The 18,799-nt window shown below is 35.1% G+C and overlaps 2 protein-coding genes across 2 annotated transcripts; both read left to right on the top strand.

Annotated features, from left to right (window-relative positions):
- Positions 1–880: 880 nt before the first annotated feature.
- LOC145181624 (uncharacterized) lies at positions 881–3,243 on the top strand. Its single transcript, XM_090101030.1, has 3 exons — positions 881–1,145; positions 1,263–1,536; positions 2,868–3,243. The coding sequence occupies exons 1-3, from the start codon at positions 881–883 to the stop codon at positions 3,241–3,243; spliced, it is 915 nt and encodes a 304-aa protein (XP_089957156.1).
- Positions 3,244–12,906: 9,663 nt separating this feature from the next.
- On the top strand, positions 12,907–13,569 carry LOC149883224 (uncharacterized). Its single transcript, XM_090101029.1, has one exon. The coding sequence runs from the start codon at positions 12,907–12,909 to the stop codon at positions 13,567–13,569; it is 663 nt and encodes a 220-aa protein (XP_089957155.1).
- The last annotated feature ends 5,230 nt before the right edge of the window (positions 13,570–18,799 follow it).

Genomic DNA, 18,799 nt, shown 5'->3' with positions numbered 1-18,799 from the left:
TTAAAAACGGTAAAAGACGTTTTTTGAGGCATTCTTTTATCTATATTTTGGTGTTAATTGTTCCCGTAGTCACAAAAAAAAAGCTTCTTTCACCACATTCACAAATTGCTTGCCAAACTAAGAGTTTTATAGCGAACTTTTGCATTCCAATGCATTTAGAATTGGAATTCAATATCTTGCAATTAATTGCTGAATAATTTAAGTGACCTGGAAGAGATCGGAAATATGTAGCACAATAAGAGTCATCGTCAATAATCAAACAAGATTTTTTAGCATATAATTTATTATAGAGTAGCTTAGAACATTGAATTGCGACATTTTCTTGCTTTTCTTCACGACGAGGAACTTTTTTCTTTTTATAAGATTTATAGCCACAAATTCTCTTTACTCTTTGTATAGTGGAAGCACTTGTTTTTAATTTGTTCGTTAAAGTTCGAACAGAAATCTCCAGATTTCTGTCTAAGGCATCTTTCACTTTTTTACCAAGATCTTGTCTGACTAAAATTTTTTTTCTTCCACTTCCTGATTTTCTTTTGATTGTACAAGTGTCCTTGAATTGTTTCACAACGCTCTGCACTGTTCTCAAAGCAATTTACAGCACTTTAGATATTGTTTTGTTTGATATACTAGGATTTTCAACGAGAAAATGCAAAATTTTTTCTCGCTTCTTATCTTGATTTGATGGCATTTCATTTAAAACTAATTGTTTTTATAACAGAGTTGTTAAATTTTGAATAACATTAACAAAATGACATTTTTAAAAAATTCGCTATTTCAAACGAGGTGACCTTTTGTATAAAGATTTTTCTAATATCCGTGGATCTGGAAATTACCAAATAGTGAAACAACTCCATGTAACTTTTTTAAAATGTTATATACAATGCGAACTCTCGCTCTTCATTGCAGATTCTGGCCCGAGGTGGCCAAAGGTAGGCTAAGTAAAGTGTTTAATCAAGTTAAACCAATTTTAAAGTTTTGCAATTATTGTTCTAGTTCTTTTAACAAAGACTTTTTAAAAATAGGGTTCTTTGATCCAGAAAGAAGGAAGCATTGGCCGAGCTTTGAAGCTGTTTCCACCATTAGAACGTTAGGATGTCACGTGACACCAAAAACTTCAACCATTGCCCTTGTCAAACTGTTTACAGGTAAAAGCGTTAAACGCGTGGTTTCTTGAATAAAACTCAACTAAAAACGACTGACATTTGTATAACACACCATGAGCTGACAGGTAGTTTAGAAATGAACATGTTTTTGTTTTTTAGAACAGCCTGAATACACCACTTACGGTCAAAGCCCTTCTTTAGAGTGGCGATATTCCTTTTCTCAGGCGGAAATTATTTTGTCAGACAATATTCCATCAAGCGCTCGCTCTGCTTTTCTAGCATTAAAAGCAGTCAACAAGCGCCATTTCAATCGCAAAGGAAAAGTAATACCGAGTTACGCTCTCAAATGTATATTACTCACTCTGGTGGAGAAAAAACCGAACTCATTTTGGGAGTGTTCAAATCCGAATCAAGTGGTAGAGAAGTTTTTCAGGTATTTTGATTTTATGTTTGATTGTATTATATTCAATTGTCATGGTCAAGGTGCTAATATTTTATTGCTTCTGTTTGAGTAATCGTTATAACAAAACTAAAAATTGCTTCATTTTAATCGTAAGTATATTATAACTATGCTTATCAACTCCTCAATCTGTATTTAGTCATTATAACTATGGTTTGAAAATATCAATCATAGCTATAATGCCAAAAACATTTACACGCTACCATTTTCATGCATAAAATGGTTGCGTGCAAATATTTATGAGCGGTTCTTTTTCAATTTACTCATTAGTTTTACAGTTATTTTTGTAAGTTTTTTTCTCAATTTAGTTAGATTTAATGGAAGAGTATTTCACTGCGCTTGAAGTTTTCTCATAGGTACTTTATTATGAGTTCAGAAGTTAGTTGCTTTAGATACAAAACAGTCGTGTAAACCATTTACAATAAATGAATATCGGAGCTTGATATTGGAGTAGCATAGAATCCCATAATCATTTTAAGGGAATCCAGTCTATTTATTGGTTTTTTTTTGTTTTTTGTTTTTGGCAGAACTTCATATTTCAACACGCATAACTTCTTCTGATCTGAATATTATATATCCAAAAGCGTTGACTGATCGCCTCAGATAAGTTTTTACTGCTACTGAAGGGTACCTAACGATGCATGTCTGAGCTTTTTCGATTTTTCGCTGATCGTTATAGACTTAACATTTACATAGCTCTTTCTGAGATAGACTATGGACAAACTGATGAGTTTTACGATATTTCTTGATTATGCTTTTGTTATACTTTTCTTGCATCGAGAGTTCTTTTCTTATATTCAGGAAACTGTGATGTTTGAGAAAAACAAGTTTCACTTGAAACTTATTGCTTAGGTTAGAGCAGCTTAATTAACCAACTTTTATGTTTGATCATTAATAGACAACAAAAAAATCAACAAGACAGCTCTATTTAGCTAGCTAAATCAGTTTTTATGCTGAGATTTCAGGGTGAACTTCATAAATAACAGAGTGCTTCTCGGGGAAAGTTGACAATATTTCTCATAATGCATTTTTGAAGTAAAGCTATTTTAAAGAAGATATACAAGTCTAAATTGCATAGTTTCCTGATCAATTAAACCTTCTTAAGGAGAAAAACATTTTACAAAACGACTGTACTTATTGTAGCATTATTGTACTTATTGTAATATTACATCTTAACTTGCTGTTCTTCTACTAATCCGTTTGTTGTAATTAGACAAAAAGAGAAAAAGGTTTTTTAAAAAAACATTGTTTTTAAAATTTAGCATACGGCTGTACTTTTTAATGAGTTATCTCCTTTTTTTCAGTGATATGCTCCAAGAGCTTCAACAAAGATTGCGTGAAAGAAACTGCCCGAATTACTGGATACCACAAATGAACCTTTTCAAGGATTTTACAGAGCTAGATTATCACTTAAAGGAAATGATTGTAGATATGGTTAAGACTCAACCCGTCGGTTTTGTTGCCGATGGTTATCTTGAATATGTCCGCTACTTCACTTTAAACTGTTGTTATTGCGGAAAGAAAGGATATATTGAAGATACCAATACTCAACATTTTGTAAATAATATAGATTTGGAGGAGCCATGCTGCATCTTACCAGTTTGTAAATGTGCCAATACAAGTTCTTCTTCTTTATGTGGTCCGTGCGGTTACGATCGAATCAATTTAGATGTTTACTAAAAGCTGGTCGTTATTTTTTTTGAGAGGTCTTTTGCTGAATTTTGAAAAAGTATTTTCTCTCTGGAACGTTATTTGCAATTTTTAAAGGCTTGTAATATTGTAGGATATTGCAAAACATATTGTTATTAATTGATTCGTTTTTCAAATGTAAAACAAACTACGTTTCATTATTAGATAAAGTAAAATATAATGGGAACTAGAGTTTTATACTTAACTATCAGAAGAAATATGCTACATAAAACTTTGTATGGGTTTCCGTTGCTTAATTTCGAATAAAACTTAGAATTTTAAAAGTATTCACGATTGAAAGAGGTTACAGTTTACAATATTTTTAACCATTAAAGGACGACGGGGTATTTTCTACCCCAGAAGGTTGTACTTTTAAATGCCGCAGATAAAAATAGCGTCTATTTGATCTTCTACAGAACATCTTTTAGTATTATACATGGGCTGCTTTAGTGACAGTTCGAGTAAACGTAAGGTGTCGTACAAATTTACTTCCCCCATAAACTTATTTCCGCGGCGCAAGTTTCAGTTACTAAGGAATCAAAATTATGCGGCTTGTCCATAATATTGTTTCCCGATATAAATTTAAATCCGTAGCGGAAAAAAATTTCCAGAAAAAAAAGAATACCAATACTGCCAAAAGGGGCCCTATTGGAATTACTTAGTCCGAGCGTCTGAGGACTTTTAACCGTGCCTTTGAAATATTCTCATAATATTAACTTTACCTGCTGTGAGTAACCCTTAACACGGATTATTAGTAAATAAATCAATGACAATTTAATTTATCTGAAATGTATTATCATATGACCAGATCGATAAAAAGGCTAGTATCACAACCTAGCCAGCTCGTGAACGTACAAAAAACGTGTAATTAATGTTTTGGACGCATTCTTAACGCATGCAAGTAAAGATGCACAACGATGTCCTCTTTGGGGGATTAAGTTCCATAAGCGTATAAAGTTGATCCTGATATCCCAACTGACATATGGTCCGAATTTCTTTTAAACGTTCTAATGATGTTTGTTATGCTTTGAGCGTAACTTAGTAATCACAAATATTTTTGAGCTTTTTGTGACTTTAACGTTCAAAAAACATAACAGTGACGTAAATAAATGCACAATTATAGTACAAGAGCTTTTTTCCAAAAAATTTAAAGTAACAAAACATATTTTACATTACAAAATCTACAAAACTGACAGTACGGATTTCTTTTTTACGACCACTTTTCTATCGGCCTAAAAAAATAGAACAAAAAGTATTAAACAAGCTTCACATTAAAATTTTCTTGGCCTGATGCCTGATTCATGAAATATGAATCAAGTAATTCACTTCGTTGACCTAGCATAAATGTAAATCAAAGTTCATATATTAACTTTGAAAAAAGAAAAAATTGTCTAGTTCTTTTACGTATTACAAGATATACACCCTATCAAACATATTTCTTGACTCTAATTGTCATCGAATATGCTAATCCAGCAGGTAACTGAAAAAGTTTTAGTACAAAAGGTAAATTGGAGTTTTTCACTAAAATTTTTCACTAATATTTTTTTTCCCATAGCTTAATAATGTTTTTAACAGAATTGTGGCTATGAAAAAAGCCTTTTTCGTGATGAGTGCGACTACTATAAAATGCGGGTTCTGGCTCATTTTTATTTTTGATCTCTGTTCTGAGATTTTTGTATTATCGCGGGTTGAAAATGTTTTCCATCTCCGTTCTGGTTTTTTTTTTGATAATCGCGGGGGTGAAAATTTTCTGGTTTAAAATAAGAAAAAAATCGGTCAAAAAAAAACATTTTTTTCATGACGTGATAAACACGCGTAATGAAAAAAAAGCTTTAATTTTTGCAAAGGTGTTTAAATCTTGCGCGAAAAATTTCTTTTTTTATTTGTTCTTGTTTTTGTTCTTGTTTTTGTTCTAGTTCTTGTTCGAGAATTGATTTGTACCTTTCAATTTCGCGCCATCCTACTCCTTTGCTTCTTAAATATTCAATGGGGTCAAGTGTTTTTATGCTTTTAATTTTTCCGTCCTCATTTCGCAAGATCCTAGTTTTTCCGTTCATTTTATTATGCCAAGAAAATTATTTAACTCAAAAAATTTTTTTTAAAAAGGATTCTTGAGAATGGGGAGTTTTGTCCCAAAAGCAATCAAGATAGGATGGGTACATATTTTCTGTCTCTTTTGAAGTATAATCCATCTTTGAGTGAGCTTCCTGTGGCCCAGGGTGTTAAAAACAGTCCGTCTCCTTTGTATGTGGCAATTTTCATCCCTTTTCCATTGCTTTTGAGGTAAGCAATACCATTTCCAACAATTTTTGATCAAAGTGGGCGCAAGAGCTCCCAATAAAGGTAAAAGAAAAGGAAGAAACCCTCCTTCTGATTTTATTCCATTTCCTAAAATTTTGTCGATCATATTGGATCCAAGAGAAGAGGCAACCCCGCCCAAAGCGGCCTTACCAAAAACTGGGACGGCTTTAGCTGCAACCCTTCCCAATAAAGGTAAAAGAGCACCAAGAAATCCTCCTTCTATTTTTGCGTTGTGTTCCAATTGAGTTTTGCTCATTTTTATGGTGACTCCAACTCCTCGATTGAGAGCGTCCACAATTTTTCGATGTTGGCTTTCTGTTAAAAGTAAAACGTCGTTTCCTTGTAGATTATCTTTTGAAATACGGATGCTCGCTGGTTTTCCTTCAATGATTGATTTTTTTATTTTATCGATCTGTCCCTGAGACACATTTAATTTGAAACGAATGTAATTGCTCATTTTTTAAATGCCGGAAAAAATATTTATTTCACTTCTCGAATGTGATAACGGATCGTGATGTCCTCGCCGCGAAAGTCGATTAGATTACCGTTTTGATCGACAACGCGTGTGACCATCGTGGAAATTTCTGGTACTTTGACAGGGAGGTAAACCAAATGGGTGGGTCTTTCGATGATTTTAAAGCCAGGACCCACAGAGGGGTAAAAGGAGTAGATGCAGTTTAATTGTGATCCGTTGATGTATGCCGATCCGATAACGTTGTTGACGATTCTGGTCGTTTTGACGTTTGTTAATCTGACAATGTCGTCGGACTCGTATTCGGAATTGGAGTCTAATTGTCTTTTTGTGAAGCCCAAAAGGGAGGCGATGCTGTTTTCAACGTTCAGGTCCATCATATAGTTCAATCCAAGTTTGATGGTTGATTTTAAAGTGTTTGAATTGGATCCAATCTTGATATTTTCTGGTGAGTAGCTGATTTTATTTGCGGTAACGTAGCTTGCGCTTTGAGACGCATAATTTTTGATTGTGTTTGAGACGGTTTTTTGCAAATAATTGTTGATGTCGATAATGTCGTAGCTTCCTTCTGGAATGGCGACGTTTTCCCAATTGGCACCGTTGGTCATGCTGTACCGGAAAGAATTGTTTTTGCTGGTGATGTTTGGAAAGCTGTTGTACGTCTCAAGACCGAGAAAAGCCATCTCATATTTTTTTCCTTTTTCAAAAACGATTTTGTCCAAAAATTCTGTTATTAGTATGTTGGATGTTCCATCCACATCGATGATTATGCCTGACATTTTTTTAATGGGTAAAAAAATTTTTTAAATGGCTTCTTTTGGAAAATAAAAATTGTTAAATCCGCTTCGATATTTTCCATCGTATTTTTTTGACGACAAATCGATAACGGCAAATCCGTGAGGTTCAGACCAGCAATGTCTGCAAAATTTTATGAACTCTTCTTTTTTCATGTCGCTCGAATCGTGGTCTCGGTAGATGTGGTCAATATTTTTTGAGTCTTGAGGAAACAGGCAAATAAAATTGGTGTTTTCTCGGATGGTTTGACGGGGTAGCATAAAATAATTTTGAGCGAGGTAAAAGCAGTCAACGTTGGAGTGTCTTCCTCGGATGTAATATTTTTCGCACTTGTTTTGTTTGGTCAATTGCAAATCGTCAAAGATCATTAAATTGTTTTTTGTTGAATCGAGATCTTCAGGTTCAGGCACATCGTCAGCCGTTTCAAAAAATTGACGCTCCATGTCATCGGTTTCTGAATAATTTTTTGAAAGGTCGTTGATGACGCATTCAGGGTTTAAATTTAATTTTTCCATTTCGTTTTGTACCTTGAACAAATCGAGGATAACCTTTTTTGGTAAATTTTTCTCGAACGAACTTTTCAGTATTTTGTACTCTGGTTGGAAAAGAGATTTGCCAAAAACCTGCAAGTGGTTATAATCCAACCATCTAGGCTTGAGCAGTAAATTGAGAAGCAAGGTTGTTTTTCCACAACCTGATTTTCCAACGATGATTCCTCGAATGCTTCTTGGTAAAAGATCGTTGTTGTTCCTTTTGTTTTTTCCATTATTCCATGACAAATCGGTTACGTCCATTTTTTTAATTTAAAAATAATTATTTAAAATAAAAAAAATGTACTGTGTCAAATGCAAAAGGAAAACAGAAATGATACATCTGAGAAACGAAATCTCAAAAAACAACAGAAAAATGATAAAAGGGACTTGCGACTCTTGTGGAACGACCAAATGCAAGTTTGTTTCTACGCATGCTCTCAATGGATCATCTTCAACAAAAGGGGGAGACTTGGTCGAATCGATCAACAATTTTTCAAAAAAAATAAAGCTTCCGTGGGCAAAATTTCCAGGAGAAATGCATATTCCAGGAATGAATTTTGCAGGACCTGGCACAAACCTGGACAAAAGGCTCACATCCACCGACATGTACCAAGAGTGGAGCAAACCAGTGGACCGAGTGGACAATGCAGCGTACCACCACGATTTGGCCTATAAATATTTAAACGACGTAAAAAGCAGAAATTTGGCAGATCAAATGATGCTTGAAGAAATGAACTTCATTCCAAACCCCACTCAAAAAGAAATAAACGAAAGAAAGCTTATCGAGCCCATCATCAAAGCCATAGCCAAATTCGGATTGGGTGTTTCTGCAAAAAAAAAAATTTTTTTTCAAGTTTAAAATAGACGGATCAGCTTGCAGAGGAGCTTCACAAACCGGTCATTCGCCATTTTAAAAAAAGAAAAGTGTTTGTGAACGACATCGATGAAATATGGGCTGTCGATTTGGTTGACATGCAATCGTTTTCAAAATTCAACAAGGGTGTAAAATATTTGCTCATGGTGATCGACGTGTTTTCAAAGTATGGGTGGATCGTTCCGTTGAAAAGCAAAACGGGACTTGAAGTGGCTGAAGCGTTGAAAAAAACTTTTGGTGAAAGAAAATGTGAAAAAATGTGGGTGGACAAAGGAAAAGAGTTTTACAGCAAGCACGTGAAAGCGCTGGGTGTTCAATTATATTCCACTGAAAACGAGGAAAAAAGTTGTGTCGTTGAGTGATGGAACAGAACGATGAAAGAGAGAATGTTTAAATATTTTTCAGCCAACAGCACCAATAAATACATTGACGTTTTGGATGAAATGGTAAAAAATTACAACAGCACAAAACACTCGTCCATAAAAATGACTCCAATTGAGGCCAGCGAGGAAAAGAATAAAAATATGGTATGGATGAACCTGAATGGAAAGATGCAAAAAGAAAGACCAGAGCCGAAATTTTTAATGGGTGACAAAGTGAGGATCACAAAAAAGAAGACCAATTTTGAAAAAGGATACACGCCGAGATGGACCGAGGAGGTTTTTACCGTGTCAAAAATTCAGCGAACGGATCCACCCACGTACAAGGTTACCGACGTCAAAGGTGAAGACATTCAAGGAACTTTTTCGAGCAGGAGATGAAAAAGACGGATCAGAGCATATTCAGGATTGAAAAAATAATTCGCAGAACAAAAAGCAAATCATTGGTCAAATGGAAAGGATATCCAGACTCGTTCAACTCATGGGTGGACAATAAAGAATTGATCCGTTTGAAAAAATGATATAAAAAAATTTTCTTTTCTTTTTAAAAAGATGAATTTCGTAACGATTGAAAATTTTGATGAGAGCAAATTATCGGTTGGAGAGATTTATTCCGCAACCAAACCAATTCGGTACCAAAAGATTCCGCTTTTTTATGAGTACCCCTCTGGAAAAGGTCCTTTTATTCTAAGAACCCCCGTTTTCTTTTCTCTGGGTGTGTTTGAGAACTGCAGTTTTAGAACAAACGAGCTGGAGGGATATTCCATGTCCTTTCTCGGTTTCAACGAAAAAAACGGAATGAGCGAAAAAGAAAAAAAGTTTATCGAGACGACTAAAAAATATCAAAATTTCTTCGCGAAAAAGTCAAGGAAATGATTCCCACTTTGAAAAAAGGAGGAAGAGCGAAAAAAATAACGACAGAGGATCTGTCCATTTTTAAAAACAAATCTGAGATGCCACACGCAGCGCCCATTTTTTTCGGAAAATTGTTTACAAAGAAAATCGAAAAAAACATTGAGGTTTCTTCTTTGTTTTTCAAAAAGAAAACGAAAGAGCTTGTGAAAATGAAGCCTTTGGAATATGTTCGACAAAAGTGCTATGCCGTCGCCTCTTTGAAAACTGAAGGTGTTTTTGTCGGAGCGCAGATCGAGTCCATTCAGGTTAGGATTCCCGAAGTGGTCATTGCAAAAAATGCACCTTCAGTTCAAAGCATCATGGGTGAAGATTTGGATTTGGGGGAAATGGAATCTGACGAAGTAATGTGAAAAACACGAAGAAAAAAAATGAAAATAAAATGAGTTAAAACATTTTCTTTTCATATAAAAAATGCATGCCCCTCACAAGTTTTATAAAAACGTTTCCTCTGCAGAAAAACATGTCGATTCGAGTTTGGAGATCTCGAAAATGTATTTGGGACACATGGGTGAGAGGATAAAAGAGTTGGAGTGATTCAAAGAGTCGGATCGAACCAAAAATTTAGAAAATTTGGTGGAAAGAATCAAAGAGCTGGAAAATTTGGTGGAGATAATCAAAAACCTGCAAAAAAAAACATCCCAAAATATTATTGTTACGAAAAAAAATTGGATCACCCAAACTGTTTTAACATAAATGCGCAACACGAGATTTTTGCTCAAAAAGACATAAAATTTGCTGCTCTTTCTAATACAACAATATCGTTGTCCGTTGGACTTTATCTATTCAGAGGCATTGCAGTCGTCACTTTGATGCAATCGATCAGCGAAAAATTCAACTTTAACAAAAACGATGCCATTTTTTCTGAGCCTGTGGAAGACATCGTTTTGGATATAACCAACAACAGTGGTGATGACGTCATTGTCAAAAAAGGCGAAATGCTTTACAAAATAAATCACATCGATTCGAATTAAAAAAATCTGTCTTTGTTAAAAAGATGGAGATAATAAAAAACACTGAAAAAATTTATCCAGTTCTTCCAACGGCATCAACCTATCCAGTTCTTCCAACCTATCCAGTTCTTCCAACAGCACCATCCGATAGAGGACACGTTTACCGCCTTCAAAAAATAGGTGAGATCCAAAAAGAAATGTAGGATGAAAAAGTGAAAAGAATGGCTTTGAGCAAAAAGTACCATCGAGTGGCAAAAATTATTCGGTTTGCAGACGACGGGTTACAAACGTTGTGCATTGGTTTGGGGATTACAGGCATTAAACTTTTGTCAACCGTCGTTGCCACTCCAGTTTCTAATGCGTGCGAGGGGATTGCGGTTGGAATGGGTGCTTTGTCCAATTTCGGAAACCATCAAAACAAAAAAATGTTGTTGAAGACTGAGAAGCACGAAAAAATAAAAGTTCTTTCCGAGTCAAAATCGAACACGATTAGCGATCACATTTCAAAATCGCTCATGGACGGGTTTATGAGCGATTCCGAATACGAACTAATCCTCAGCGAGCTTCAAAAATTTAAAACCATGACCGAAGAAATCCGAACAAAAACAAAAAGCAGCATTGACGAATTGACCAAAGAGTCGTTGATTCAAAAAGGAAGAGAAGAAGCCATTCAAGCATTTAACAACCTTTACAAAAAAGGAAAATGAACGCAAACGCAAACGAGTTTTCGTTTTTTGTTTAAGTTTTTTTTCTCCGTATTTTAAAAAATGGAGTTCTTTAAAATACAAGAACCGAAAAAGAGAGATGAGATTGTAAAAAATTACATGGCAAACAGGGAGAAGCTTTACAATGAGAGCCTCAACTGAAACGTTTCCAATGCAAATTATCAGACTGATCTGTCAAAGTTTTTTCAACCGTTGATCGAGAGCAACGAAAAAGTGAAAAACGAGATAAAGAGCATCGCATACAAAGAGGATGGAAACATTCCACTGGCTTTGACTTACCCAAAAAGCGAGACGTCTTTTGAAAAAATGAATTTTGGAAATACTGCTTTTGATTATTTGTCAAAATACGCAGCCAAAGCAGCTGTTGCAGACAGAGTGTTTGGAATCCACGCAAAAGAACGCGGAAAAATGTTTATTGGAGACAAAGAAATTTTTATTGAAAATAACAACATTATTATTGATGGAGAAAAGTATGAGGGTACTTTAGGTTTTTGGGAGCTGATCACAAGATCCAGACATGATATGACAAAGGTAACAAACGAGGACTTGAAAAATTATGAAAAAATAATGGTCGAAACCATGCAATGGAGAGAGAAGGGAAGCCAACCATACCAAAAGCTTCGAGAAGTAAAAAGTGGGAGAATATTGTTTCAAAATTTTGGGAAAAAAATTACACAAAAACGAGGGGAACAAAAGGTCGCGGAGTAATCATTCTCCAAATGCGCTTGTTCAAAGGCTTAGTTTGAACATCGCCGCTGGTCATGCTGGAAATATCGGATCGAGAAACGAAGCTGTTGCCATTTGTGACGAGCTTTTGAGGCAGGGTGAAATAAACAAAGAGGAATACCGATCGATTCAAAAATACATCGAGTCGTGAAACACGAATTAAAAAAAAATATTTTCTCATTTTAAAAAAATGCTCATTGTGAACAACAGAAGATATTTAAAAAAGAACGTCAGAGGAGGAGGAGGGATCGTTGACACGTTTAAAAATTTTTTGAGGAGAATGATAGCATCAAACGCATCAAAGTCATCTCTTCATTTATTGAGGAAAGCAGCAGCAAGCGAAATTGGAAGAGAAGCGATCACCGCCGCCAGATCTGCCGTAAAAGAATTGGCCTCTTCTGCCATATCAACCGCCAGAGACGTTGCCATCGACAAAGGGAAAAAAGCGATTGAAAAAGTTTACGCCAAGACGGGGACGGTCAATCCAAACCAATTGGTTAACACGATTGTAAACGAAGCAGCAAAGGTGGATCCATACGCGTATATTAATCCGATGGAAGAGCTGCATAAAAAAATGTTTGGCTCGTCCATCCAAGCAAAAGAGAAAATGACAAAAAAGAACGCTTCCAGAATCCAAGATCTGGTCAAAATGGGGAGCGGGCTTTTGATTGCGTGATTTTTTTGACGAATCAAAAATGACATAAAAATTTTTTTTCTCATTTTAAAAAATGATAAACAGCGACAGATTAATAATTGACGAAATGCCAGTCTACGACAAAGGCATTGAAAAAGTTGATTTTTTCGAGTACCTTCCAACAAACCTCGAATTAAATTCTTCAGGATCGATCGTTTTTGAGATTGATTGCCAGTCTGTGTAGACACTTCCGTCTGAGGCTTACATCCTCGTCGAAGATGTTCTGAAAAAAGCGGACGGAACTGCTTACGCGGCAGCAGACTAAATTGCCTTGGTGAACAACGCCATCATGTATTTGTTCAGTGATGTCACTTACGACTTATCAGGACAGCAAGTGGAAAGAGTCATGTATCCAGGACAGGGAACAACCATGCTTGGATTGCTAAAATATCCTTTCGGTTTTCAGCTTTTCGATGGTTTGAAGCAAATGTGGTATGAAGACACCTCAAACGCAACTGGAAACGCGGGGTTCATCGTCAAGCGAGACCACTTGTTTGCAGACACCACATCCATTGGTGCATTTTCTTTTAGGGTGCCTTTAAAACACATTTTTGGTTTTTGCGAAACATACGACAAAGCCGTTTACGGATTCAGACACACGATCACCTTTACAAAAAAAGAATACGACGACGCCATTTACAGAGCGGGGACTGTTAGTACAGGAATGATCGACATCAAAAAATTGCCTCGAATTGAGCTGGATGTTTTGAAAAAATCCGAATTTTTGAATCTAATGGCAAAGAAAATCTCCGTTCCAGTGGCTTACAAAGCAATCAAAGTCGAAAGGCAAGCCCTTCCCGCTGGTCTAACAGAATTCACTTGGACCCTTGGAAGAATCACTGACAAAAGCGTTCCGAGATATATCGTGTTCGGTCTTCAGACAAACAGAGGTTCCAGTCAAACCGCAAATCCAGCCGTATTCGATCATTTCGATGTCGACAATTTTTTGTGACCGTTAATGGGATTAAATATCCAAACTACAATTACGACTTGAATTTTGGAGAAAAGAAAGTGGTTATGGCCCATTCCGACGCGTTCACTTTTGACGAAAAATATTATGGCACAAACGAGCTTGTTTGTCAATCAGGTTTGTCTCTGCTTGAATATAAAAATTTGTATCCGTTGTTTTTTGTCGACATCAGCAAGCAAAAGGAAAGAGTTGTTTCCGAAACAGCCGAATTGGTTGTCAACCTAAAGTTCCGAACGGCAGTACCCGAAAGCACCGTTATTTTCGCAGTGATCATTGTCCACGTTTTTATACCAGAGAAATCTTAAAAAATCTTTATGCTCACTAGAAATTTCTACATTTAAGAAAGCTTGTTTGATATCTGCTAATATGGCAATATAATTTAATCGGAATCGCAGTAGTGCATCAAATATTTTGGATAATAGATTTCGCCCTGAATAAAGACAATCATTTAAGGACAATCCATTGTTAGAACAGGAAGTATCAAATACTGCTCTTATCTTAGTAGTTTCCTTATCTTTCTTACAACTGGCCTATGTGCTAGGTAGTGTGCTTTTCCTGGTTCCTTAGCGATTTCATTTTCCGGAACTCTTTCAATAATTTTATTCGTTTCGTATTCTTTAAAAATGGCGTCATAATTACTTAACAAATTCTTATCACTCAATCGCTTCTTTAACCTATTTAGTCTAATCTCACAAATTTTATAGTTATCTGGTAAAAAATTGTGATCTGGTTTAAAAGGAAGCTTAGTTACGTATCTTTCACCGTTATGCATAATATCATTTTCGAATTTATGTATTACACACTCATCAGTGGATTCCACTTTCTCCACACTCCAAAATTTTTGTAAATCACTTCTTAGTTTATCAATCTCACTGCGCACATCTTCCACACTCCCTATTAAATTAGCATCAATGCGTAATTTCATGATTACTTTCTTATTAACATTATTTATAGAAGGCATTGGGCCACTTAACACCCATCCTAGAACAGAGGAATAAGCTACAAGACAGCCCTCAACCCCACTAATAACCTTACCTGTCATAAATTTATGGTACAAATCACACCCTACCAATAAGTCAATAGGAAAATCTTTGGAACCATCATCATAATCAGCTAGAATTAATTTTGAAATATGCGGGTAATTTTTACACGCTTGAGATATCTCTTGCCTCTGCAAAGGGCTACAAACAACTGGCACACACAGAGCCTCGACATACACATACAAATTAGCATTTTCTATGTTTTACCTTAAGTTGAACAACATCGAGCTTTTTAACCCTGGAATTATAAAATTAACAGAATGTTGTTATTATTATAGCTTCTTTCCATATAGTTTTTAATTTCAATCTTTCACATGCATCTTTGGTAATATAAGACCTCTGGCTACCGCTATCAAATAATATTCTGAATACTCCACATTCACTCTCTGAATTAAAAAAACTTAGCCTTTGCTGTCTGTAGCAAAATGCTATCAGACACACCTACAAGAGTTGCACTTGTTTCGGTTTGCTTCTTATTGCAAATAGAGATGTGGTGTTTTCCATTGCATTGAAAACATGAATAGTTAGAATGACATAATTTTGATATATGACCTAATTTTAAACAGATCAAACATCTCTTTTGCTTTTTTAGAATTTCAATTCTTGAATCTAAATTCGTTACTTTTAAACAGTGAGAAGGCTTATGGTTTTCTGAACAATATGCACATTGTAAAATTCTTTGTTCTGGTGCTCTTCTATTTTGTGTATGAAAACCTGATGTTGTAAAGTTATTTTTGTTTCTATAATTATGAGAAGAATTTTGCTGTGCATTTTTGTTTAAAGAATCGTATATCAAATTTTTATGTTCAATTTTATCATAATTTGATTTTAAAAGATATTTGGCACAACACTCTTTAGCTTGTAATTCTTCATCGTAAGTCCACAACTCTCCGGAAAATTTCCTAGAAATTAAAATTAAAAGTTCATTAGGCAGTTTCTCCTTAAGCATAGGAATTAATAAACAGCAATAAGTTGTTGTTTCTATTTTTAGAGATCTAAGATTACGTACGCAGCTCTCTATATCATTATAAAGTTTTCTTAATTCTTCTGGATCATTTAAATCTTTAATTTTCTTTATTTTTAACAAAGAATCCATATGTGCTGAAACTAAAACTTGTGTATTCCCGTATCTGTTAGTCAAGATTTCAATTGCCTCTTTATAATTTTCTGAACTAAGTGAAAGTCCTGAAATAGTAGCCAATGCTTGGCCAGACAAATATTTTTTTAAATCGATCTATATCATTTAAACCTTCATCCCTATGAATTGATAAATTAAATTGATCCCAAAAACCCTGCCAATCTAAGGGATTCTCATTAAAAACTGGCAATTCTAACTTAGGTAAAATACACTTTGATTTATTTAAACTTTTAACAGAATCTTTATCTGATTCATTTATTTTTATACTTTTTAATTTTAGTGTCACTCCAGCCATTAACTCTTGATAACACTCAACTACTTCCGCACTCTCCAAAACGTCATTTTCAATATCCTCTTGATCTAAATTGTTTAATATTTCCTCATCAATATTGTTTAATCTCTCATAACTCTCGCTTAAATTATTTTTTAAACCTATTAATTTTGAATAGTTTAACTCCTAACTCTCTAATTCCTCTCTTATTTCGCTCAACAAATTTACAAAACTTACTCGTAACGCTTTCCTTCTCGCTACTTTCCTTCCTAACGCGGCTGCCATTTTTAAATAAATATGCACAACAACTCAGAATAAAATCAAATTTTCGTCACAATCAACACCTTCAACAATTAAATTCTAACTCTATCAAATCTTCCCAAACAAAGTCACAAATAACAAACTCCACTTACTTCAATGTTCAACAATTCAAACTTTACTTAACTCTTGATAAACTTCTTTCTTCAATCATTTAATTCGGTAACTCTTCATAGTTTTTCATTGGGCGCCATGTAAAATCTCGAGGATATAAAAGAGCTGAACGTTTGGAGAGACAGTATATATTTAAACTGGTATAAATGCAAGAGTGTCTATGCTGCTCCACCAACAGAATATATAATAAAAAAGAGGTCTGTGGAGAGCACGCACCAATAAATTTACCATTAACAATAATAGCAATAATTAAGTTACAAATACCACATTTAACAACACCCACGTACAATAATTAAATAATAAATATCACTTTCAACATGCTTCTTAACAATTAATTTTTTACTGTCACTTTTAACAGTTGGAACAATAACGCCTACCAAGCCATCACCCTCCACTTCATCAATGAAGAACTCAACCTGCGGATATTTATTATTGGTGTGTCACCCTTTTCTGGACGCCATACTGCAGAAGCTATTGCAAACAGACTAGATCAGAAAGTAAATTTTTATAGAAGTTCTTATAACTCAGTATAGTAGTACTTATACTAATACTTTAACTTACTTTTACTAAGTAAGCTAATTACGTGGTACTTGTCGATTTGTTGTAGTATAAATTTTATACTATTTAAAATGTTAGTGATATTACCCGCTACATATAATATTTTTATACCTTGCAATTAAAAAAGCCAAGTCATTTGAAGTTTTGGATCTCGAGTCAACCATTCAAAAAACCACAGAACAGCCATCTCTATGCCACAAGTCCTCTTTGTCAGAGGAGCGAATTAAGAAGGAGATTCAAAACATGTTGGACAGCGACACAGTTGACAAGGAGGATTTAAAGTATATCAAAATCATCTCACCTGTCAAAAACTCCACATTAATGATGATTGATAATATTGTAAGAATGAGAAGACCTTTGAGCTCAATCAGGGACAATCCAGGTTCTGACCCTAACAAAATTGCACCCGCTATTCTCAGTGAGGATGAGTATGACCTCTTTGAGGAAATTTTGCCAATTCTAAGGAAAATCTCGGATATTACGGAAAGCTTCTGTGCTGACAAGAATGTGTCCAATTAACAGAGTTATCTCTCATCTGTATGGGCTCAAATACCGACTTCTGTAAGCTATTTGTTGTGGCCTGTCTCCTACAGCAGAGATGTTTTACCGAAAACTAGTCAAAGTCATTGATTTCTGGTTTCCAAAATCTGGAGTAACCAACTTACATTATTCAGTCGCCAACTTGATGAATCCTCTGTTCAAGGGTCAGGCTTTAAAAAAGATTGGTGGACTTGATGAGGCCAATGACCCTCTTATTACACAATCTCAGAATCATCAAGAATTTATCCAGGCAACACAAGAGATTGAAGACAGGCAACTAGAAGAGATGAAATCTCAAGATTCTTAACCTGATGACGATCCTTTCTTTGATTTGGCTTGTGACATCCTAGTTAGCTACCTCCGATTCAGCTTCTTAGTCTTCCATTACTACTGAATGGGAAGTGTACCATAAGGTACCTGCAGTCACTGGATTGGATGTCAACACAAGTTTCCATTGTTGGCAGAATCTGCAAGAAAATGGCTTTGTGTGCCTGCATCTAGTGCTTCATCAGAAAGAACTTTTAGTAATTGAGGTGCTATTGTCTCCTACAAACAAAGCAAGTTGTAACCAGTACCAGTGGAAAAACTCCTGTACATCCAGCAAAACAATGGAAAAGTAAAGATCAAGAAATGGTTGCTCTCTTTAGTTGAAGAACAAGCCAATGAAGCTGCTGCCCTTGAAGGACCTGCCTCTCCGTCTGCTACCTCTCGTGCTAGTACTCCAAATGTGATTGATCTGGCAGCTGAAGACAATGATTGGTTTGGAATTTTAGACAAGCAAACAGTGGCGGATTAAGACTTTTTGGGGCCCGGGGCTATCTAAAAGTAGGAGGCCCCGTTCCACTAACAACGACAAAAATGAGTAAAACTAAGACTTTCTTGAAAGCGCTATCACGGATATTTATTTATATACAAATTTTTTATTCATTTTATTGAACTAAGTTGAGTGATTTTTTTCTGCTTTTCTTCCCCGCAAAATCTGCAATCACATCGCTGAAATCCAAAGTTTTTAATAATTTTGACTCAAAAGTTAATCTTGCTATATTACTTAAACGACTATGGACCATTGTTGATCGGTGCATGTTCTTAACTCTTTTAAGAGTAGAGAATGATCTCTCAGCCTCGCAATTTGTTATGGGAATAGTTAGAAACAAGCAATATGCTATATAAACATTTGGAAATACATCAATAATATCGGTTTCAACAATCCAACTTAAAACATGCAGAGGAATC

This window comes from Hydra viridissima, unplaced genomic scaffold, assembly GCF_058129835.1.
Source record: "Hydra viridissima isolate aposymbiotic clone 2 unplaced genomic scaffold, HvirCarnegie_v1 scaffold_10, whole genome shotgun sequence".
NCBI lineage: Eukaryota > Metazoa > Cnidaria > Hydrozoa > Anthoathecata > Hydridae > Hydra > Hydra viridissima.
The sequence above is the reverse complement of the archived record's forward strand: the minus strand, read 5'-3'. Positions and strand labels throughout refer to the sequence as shown.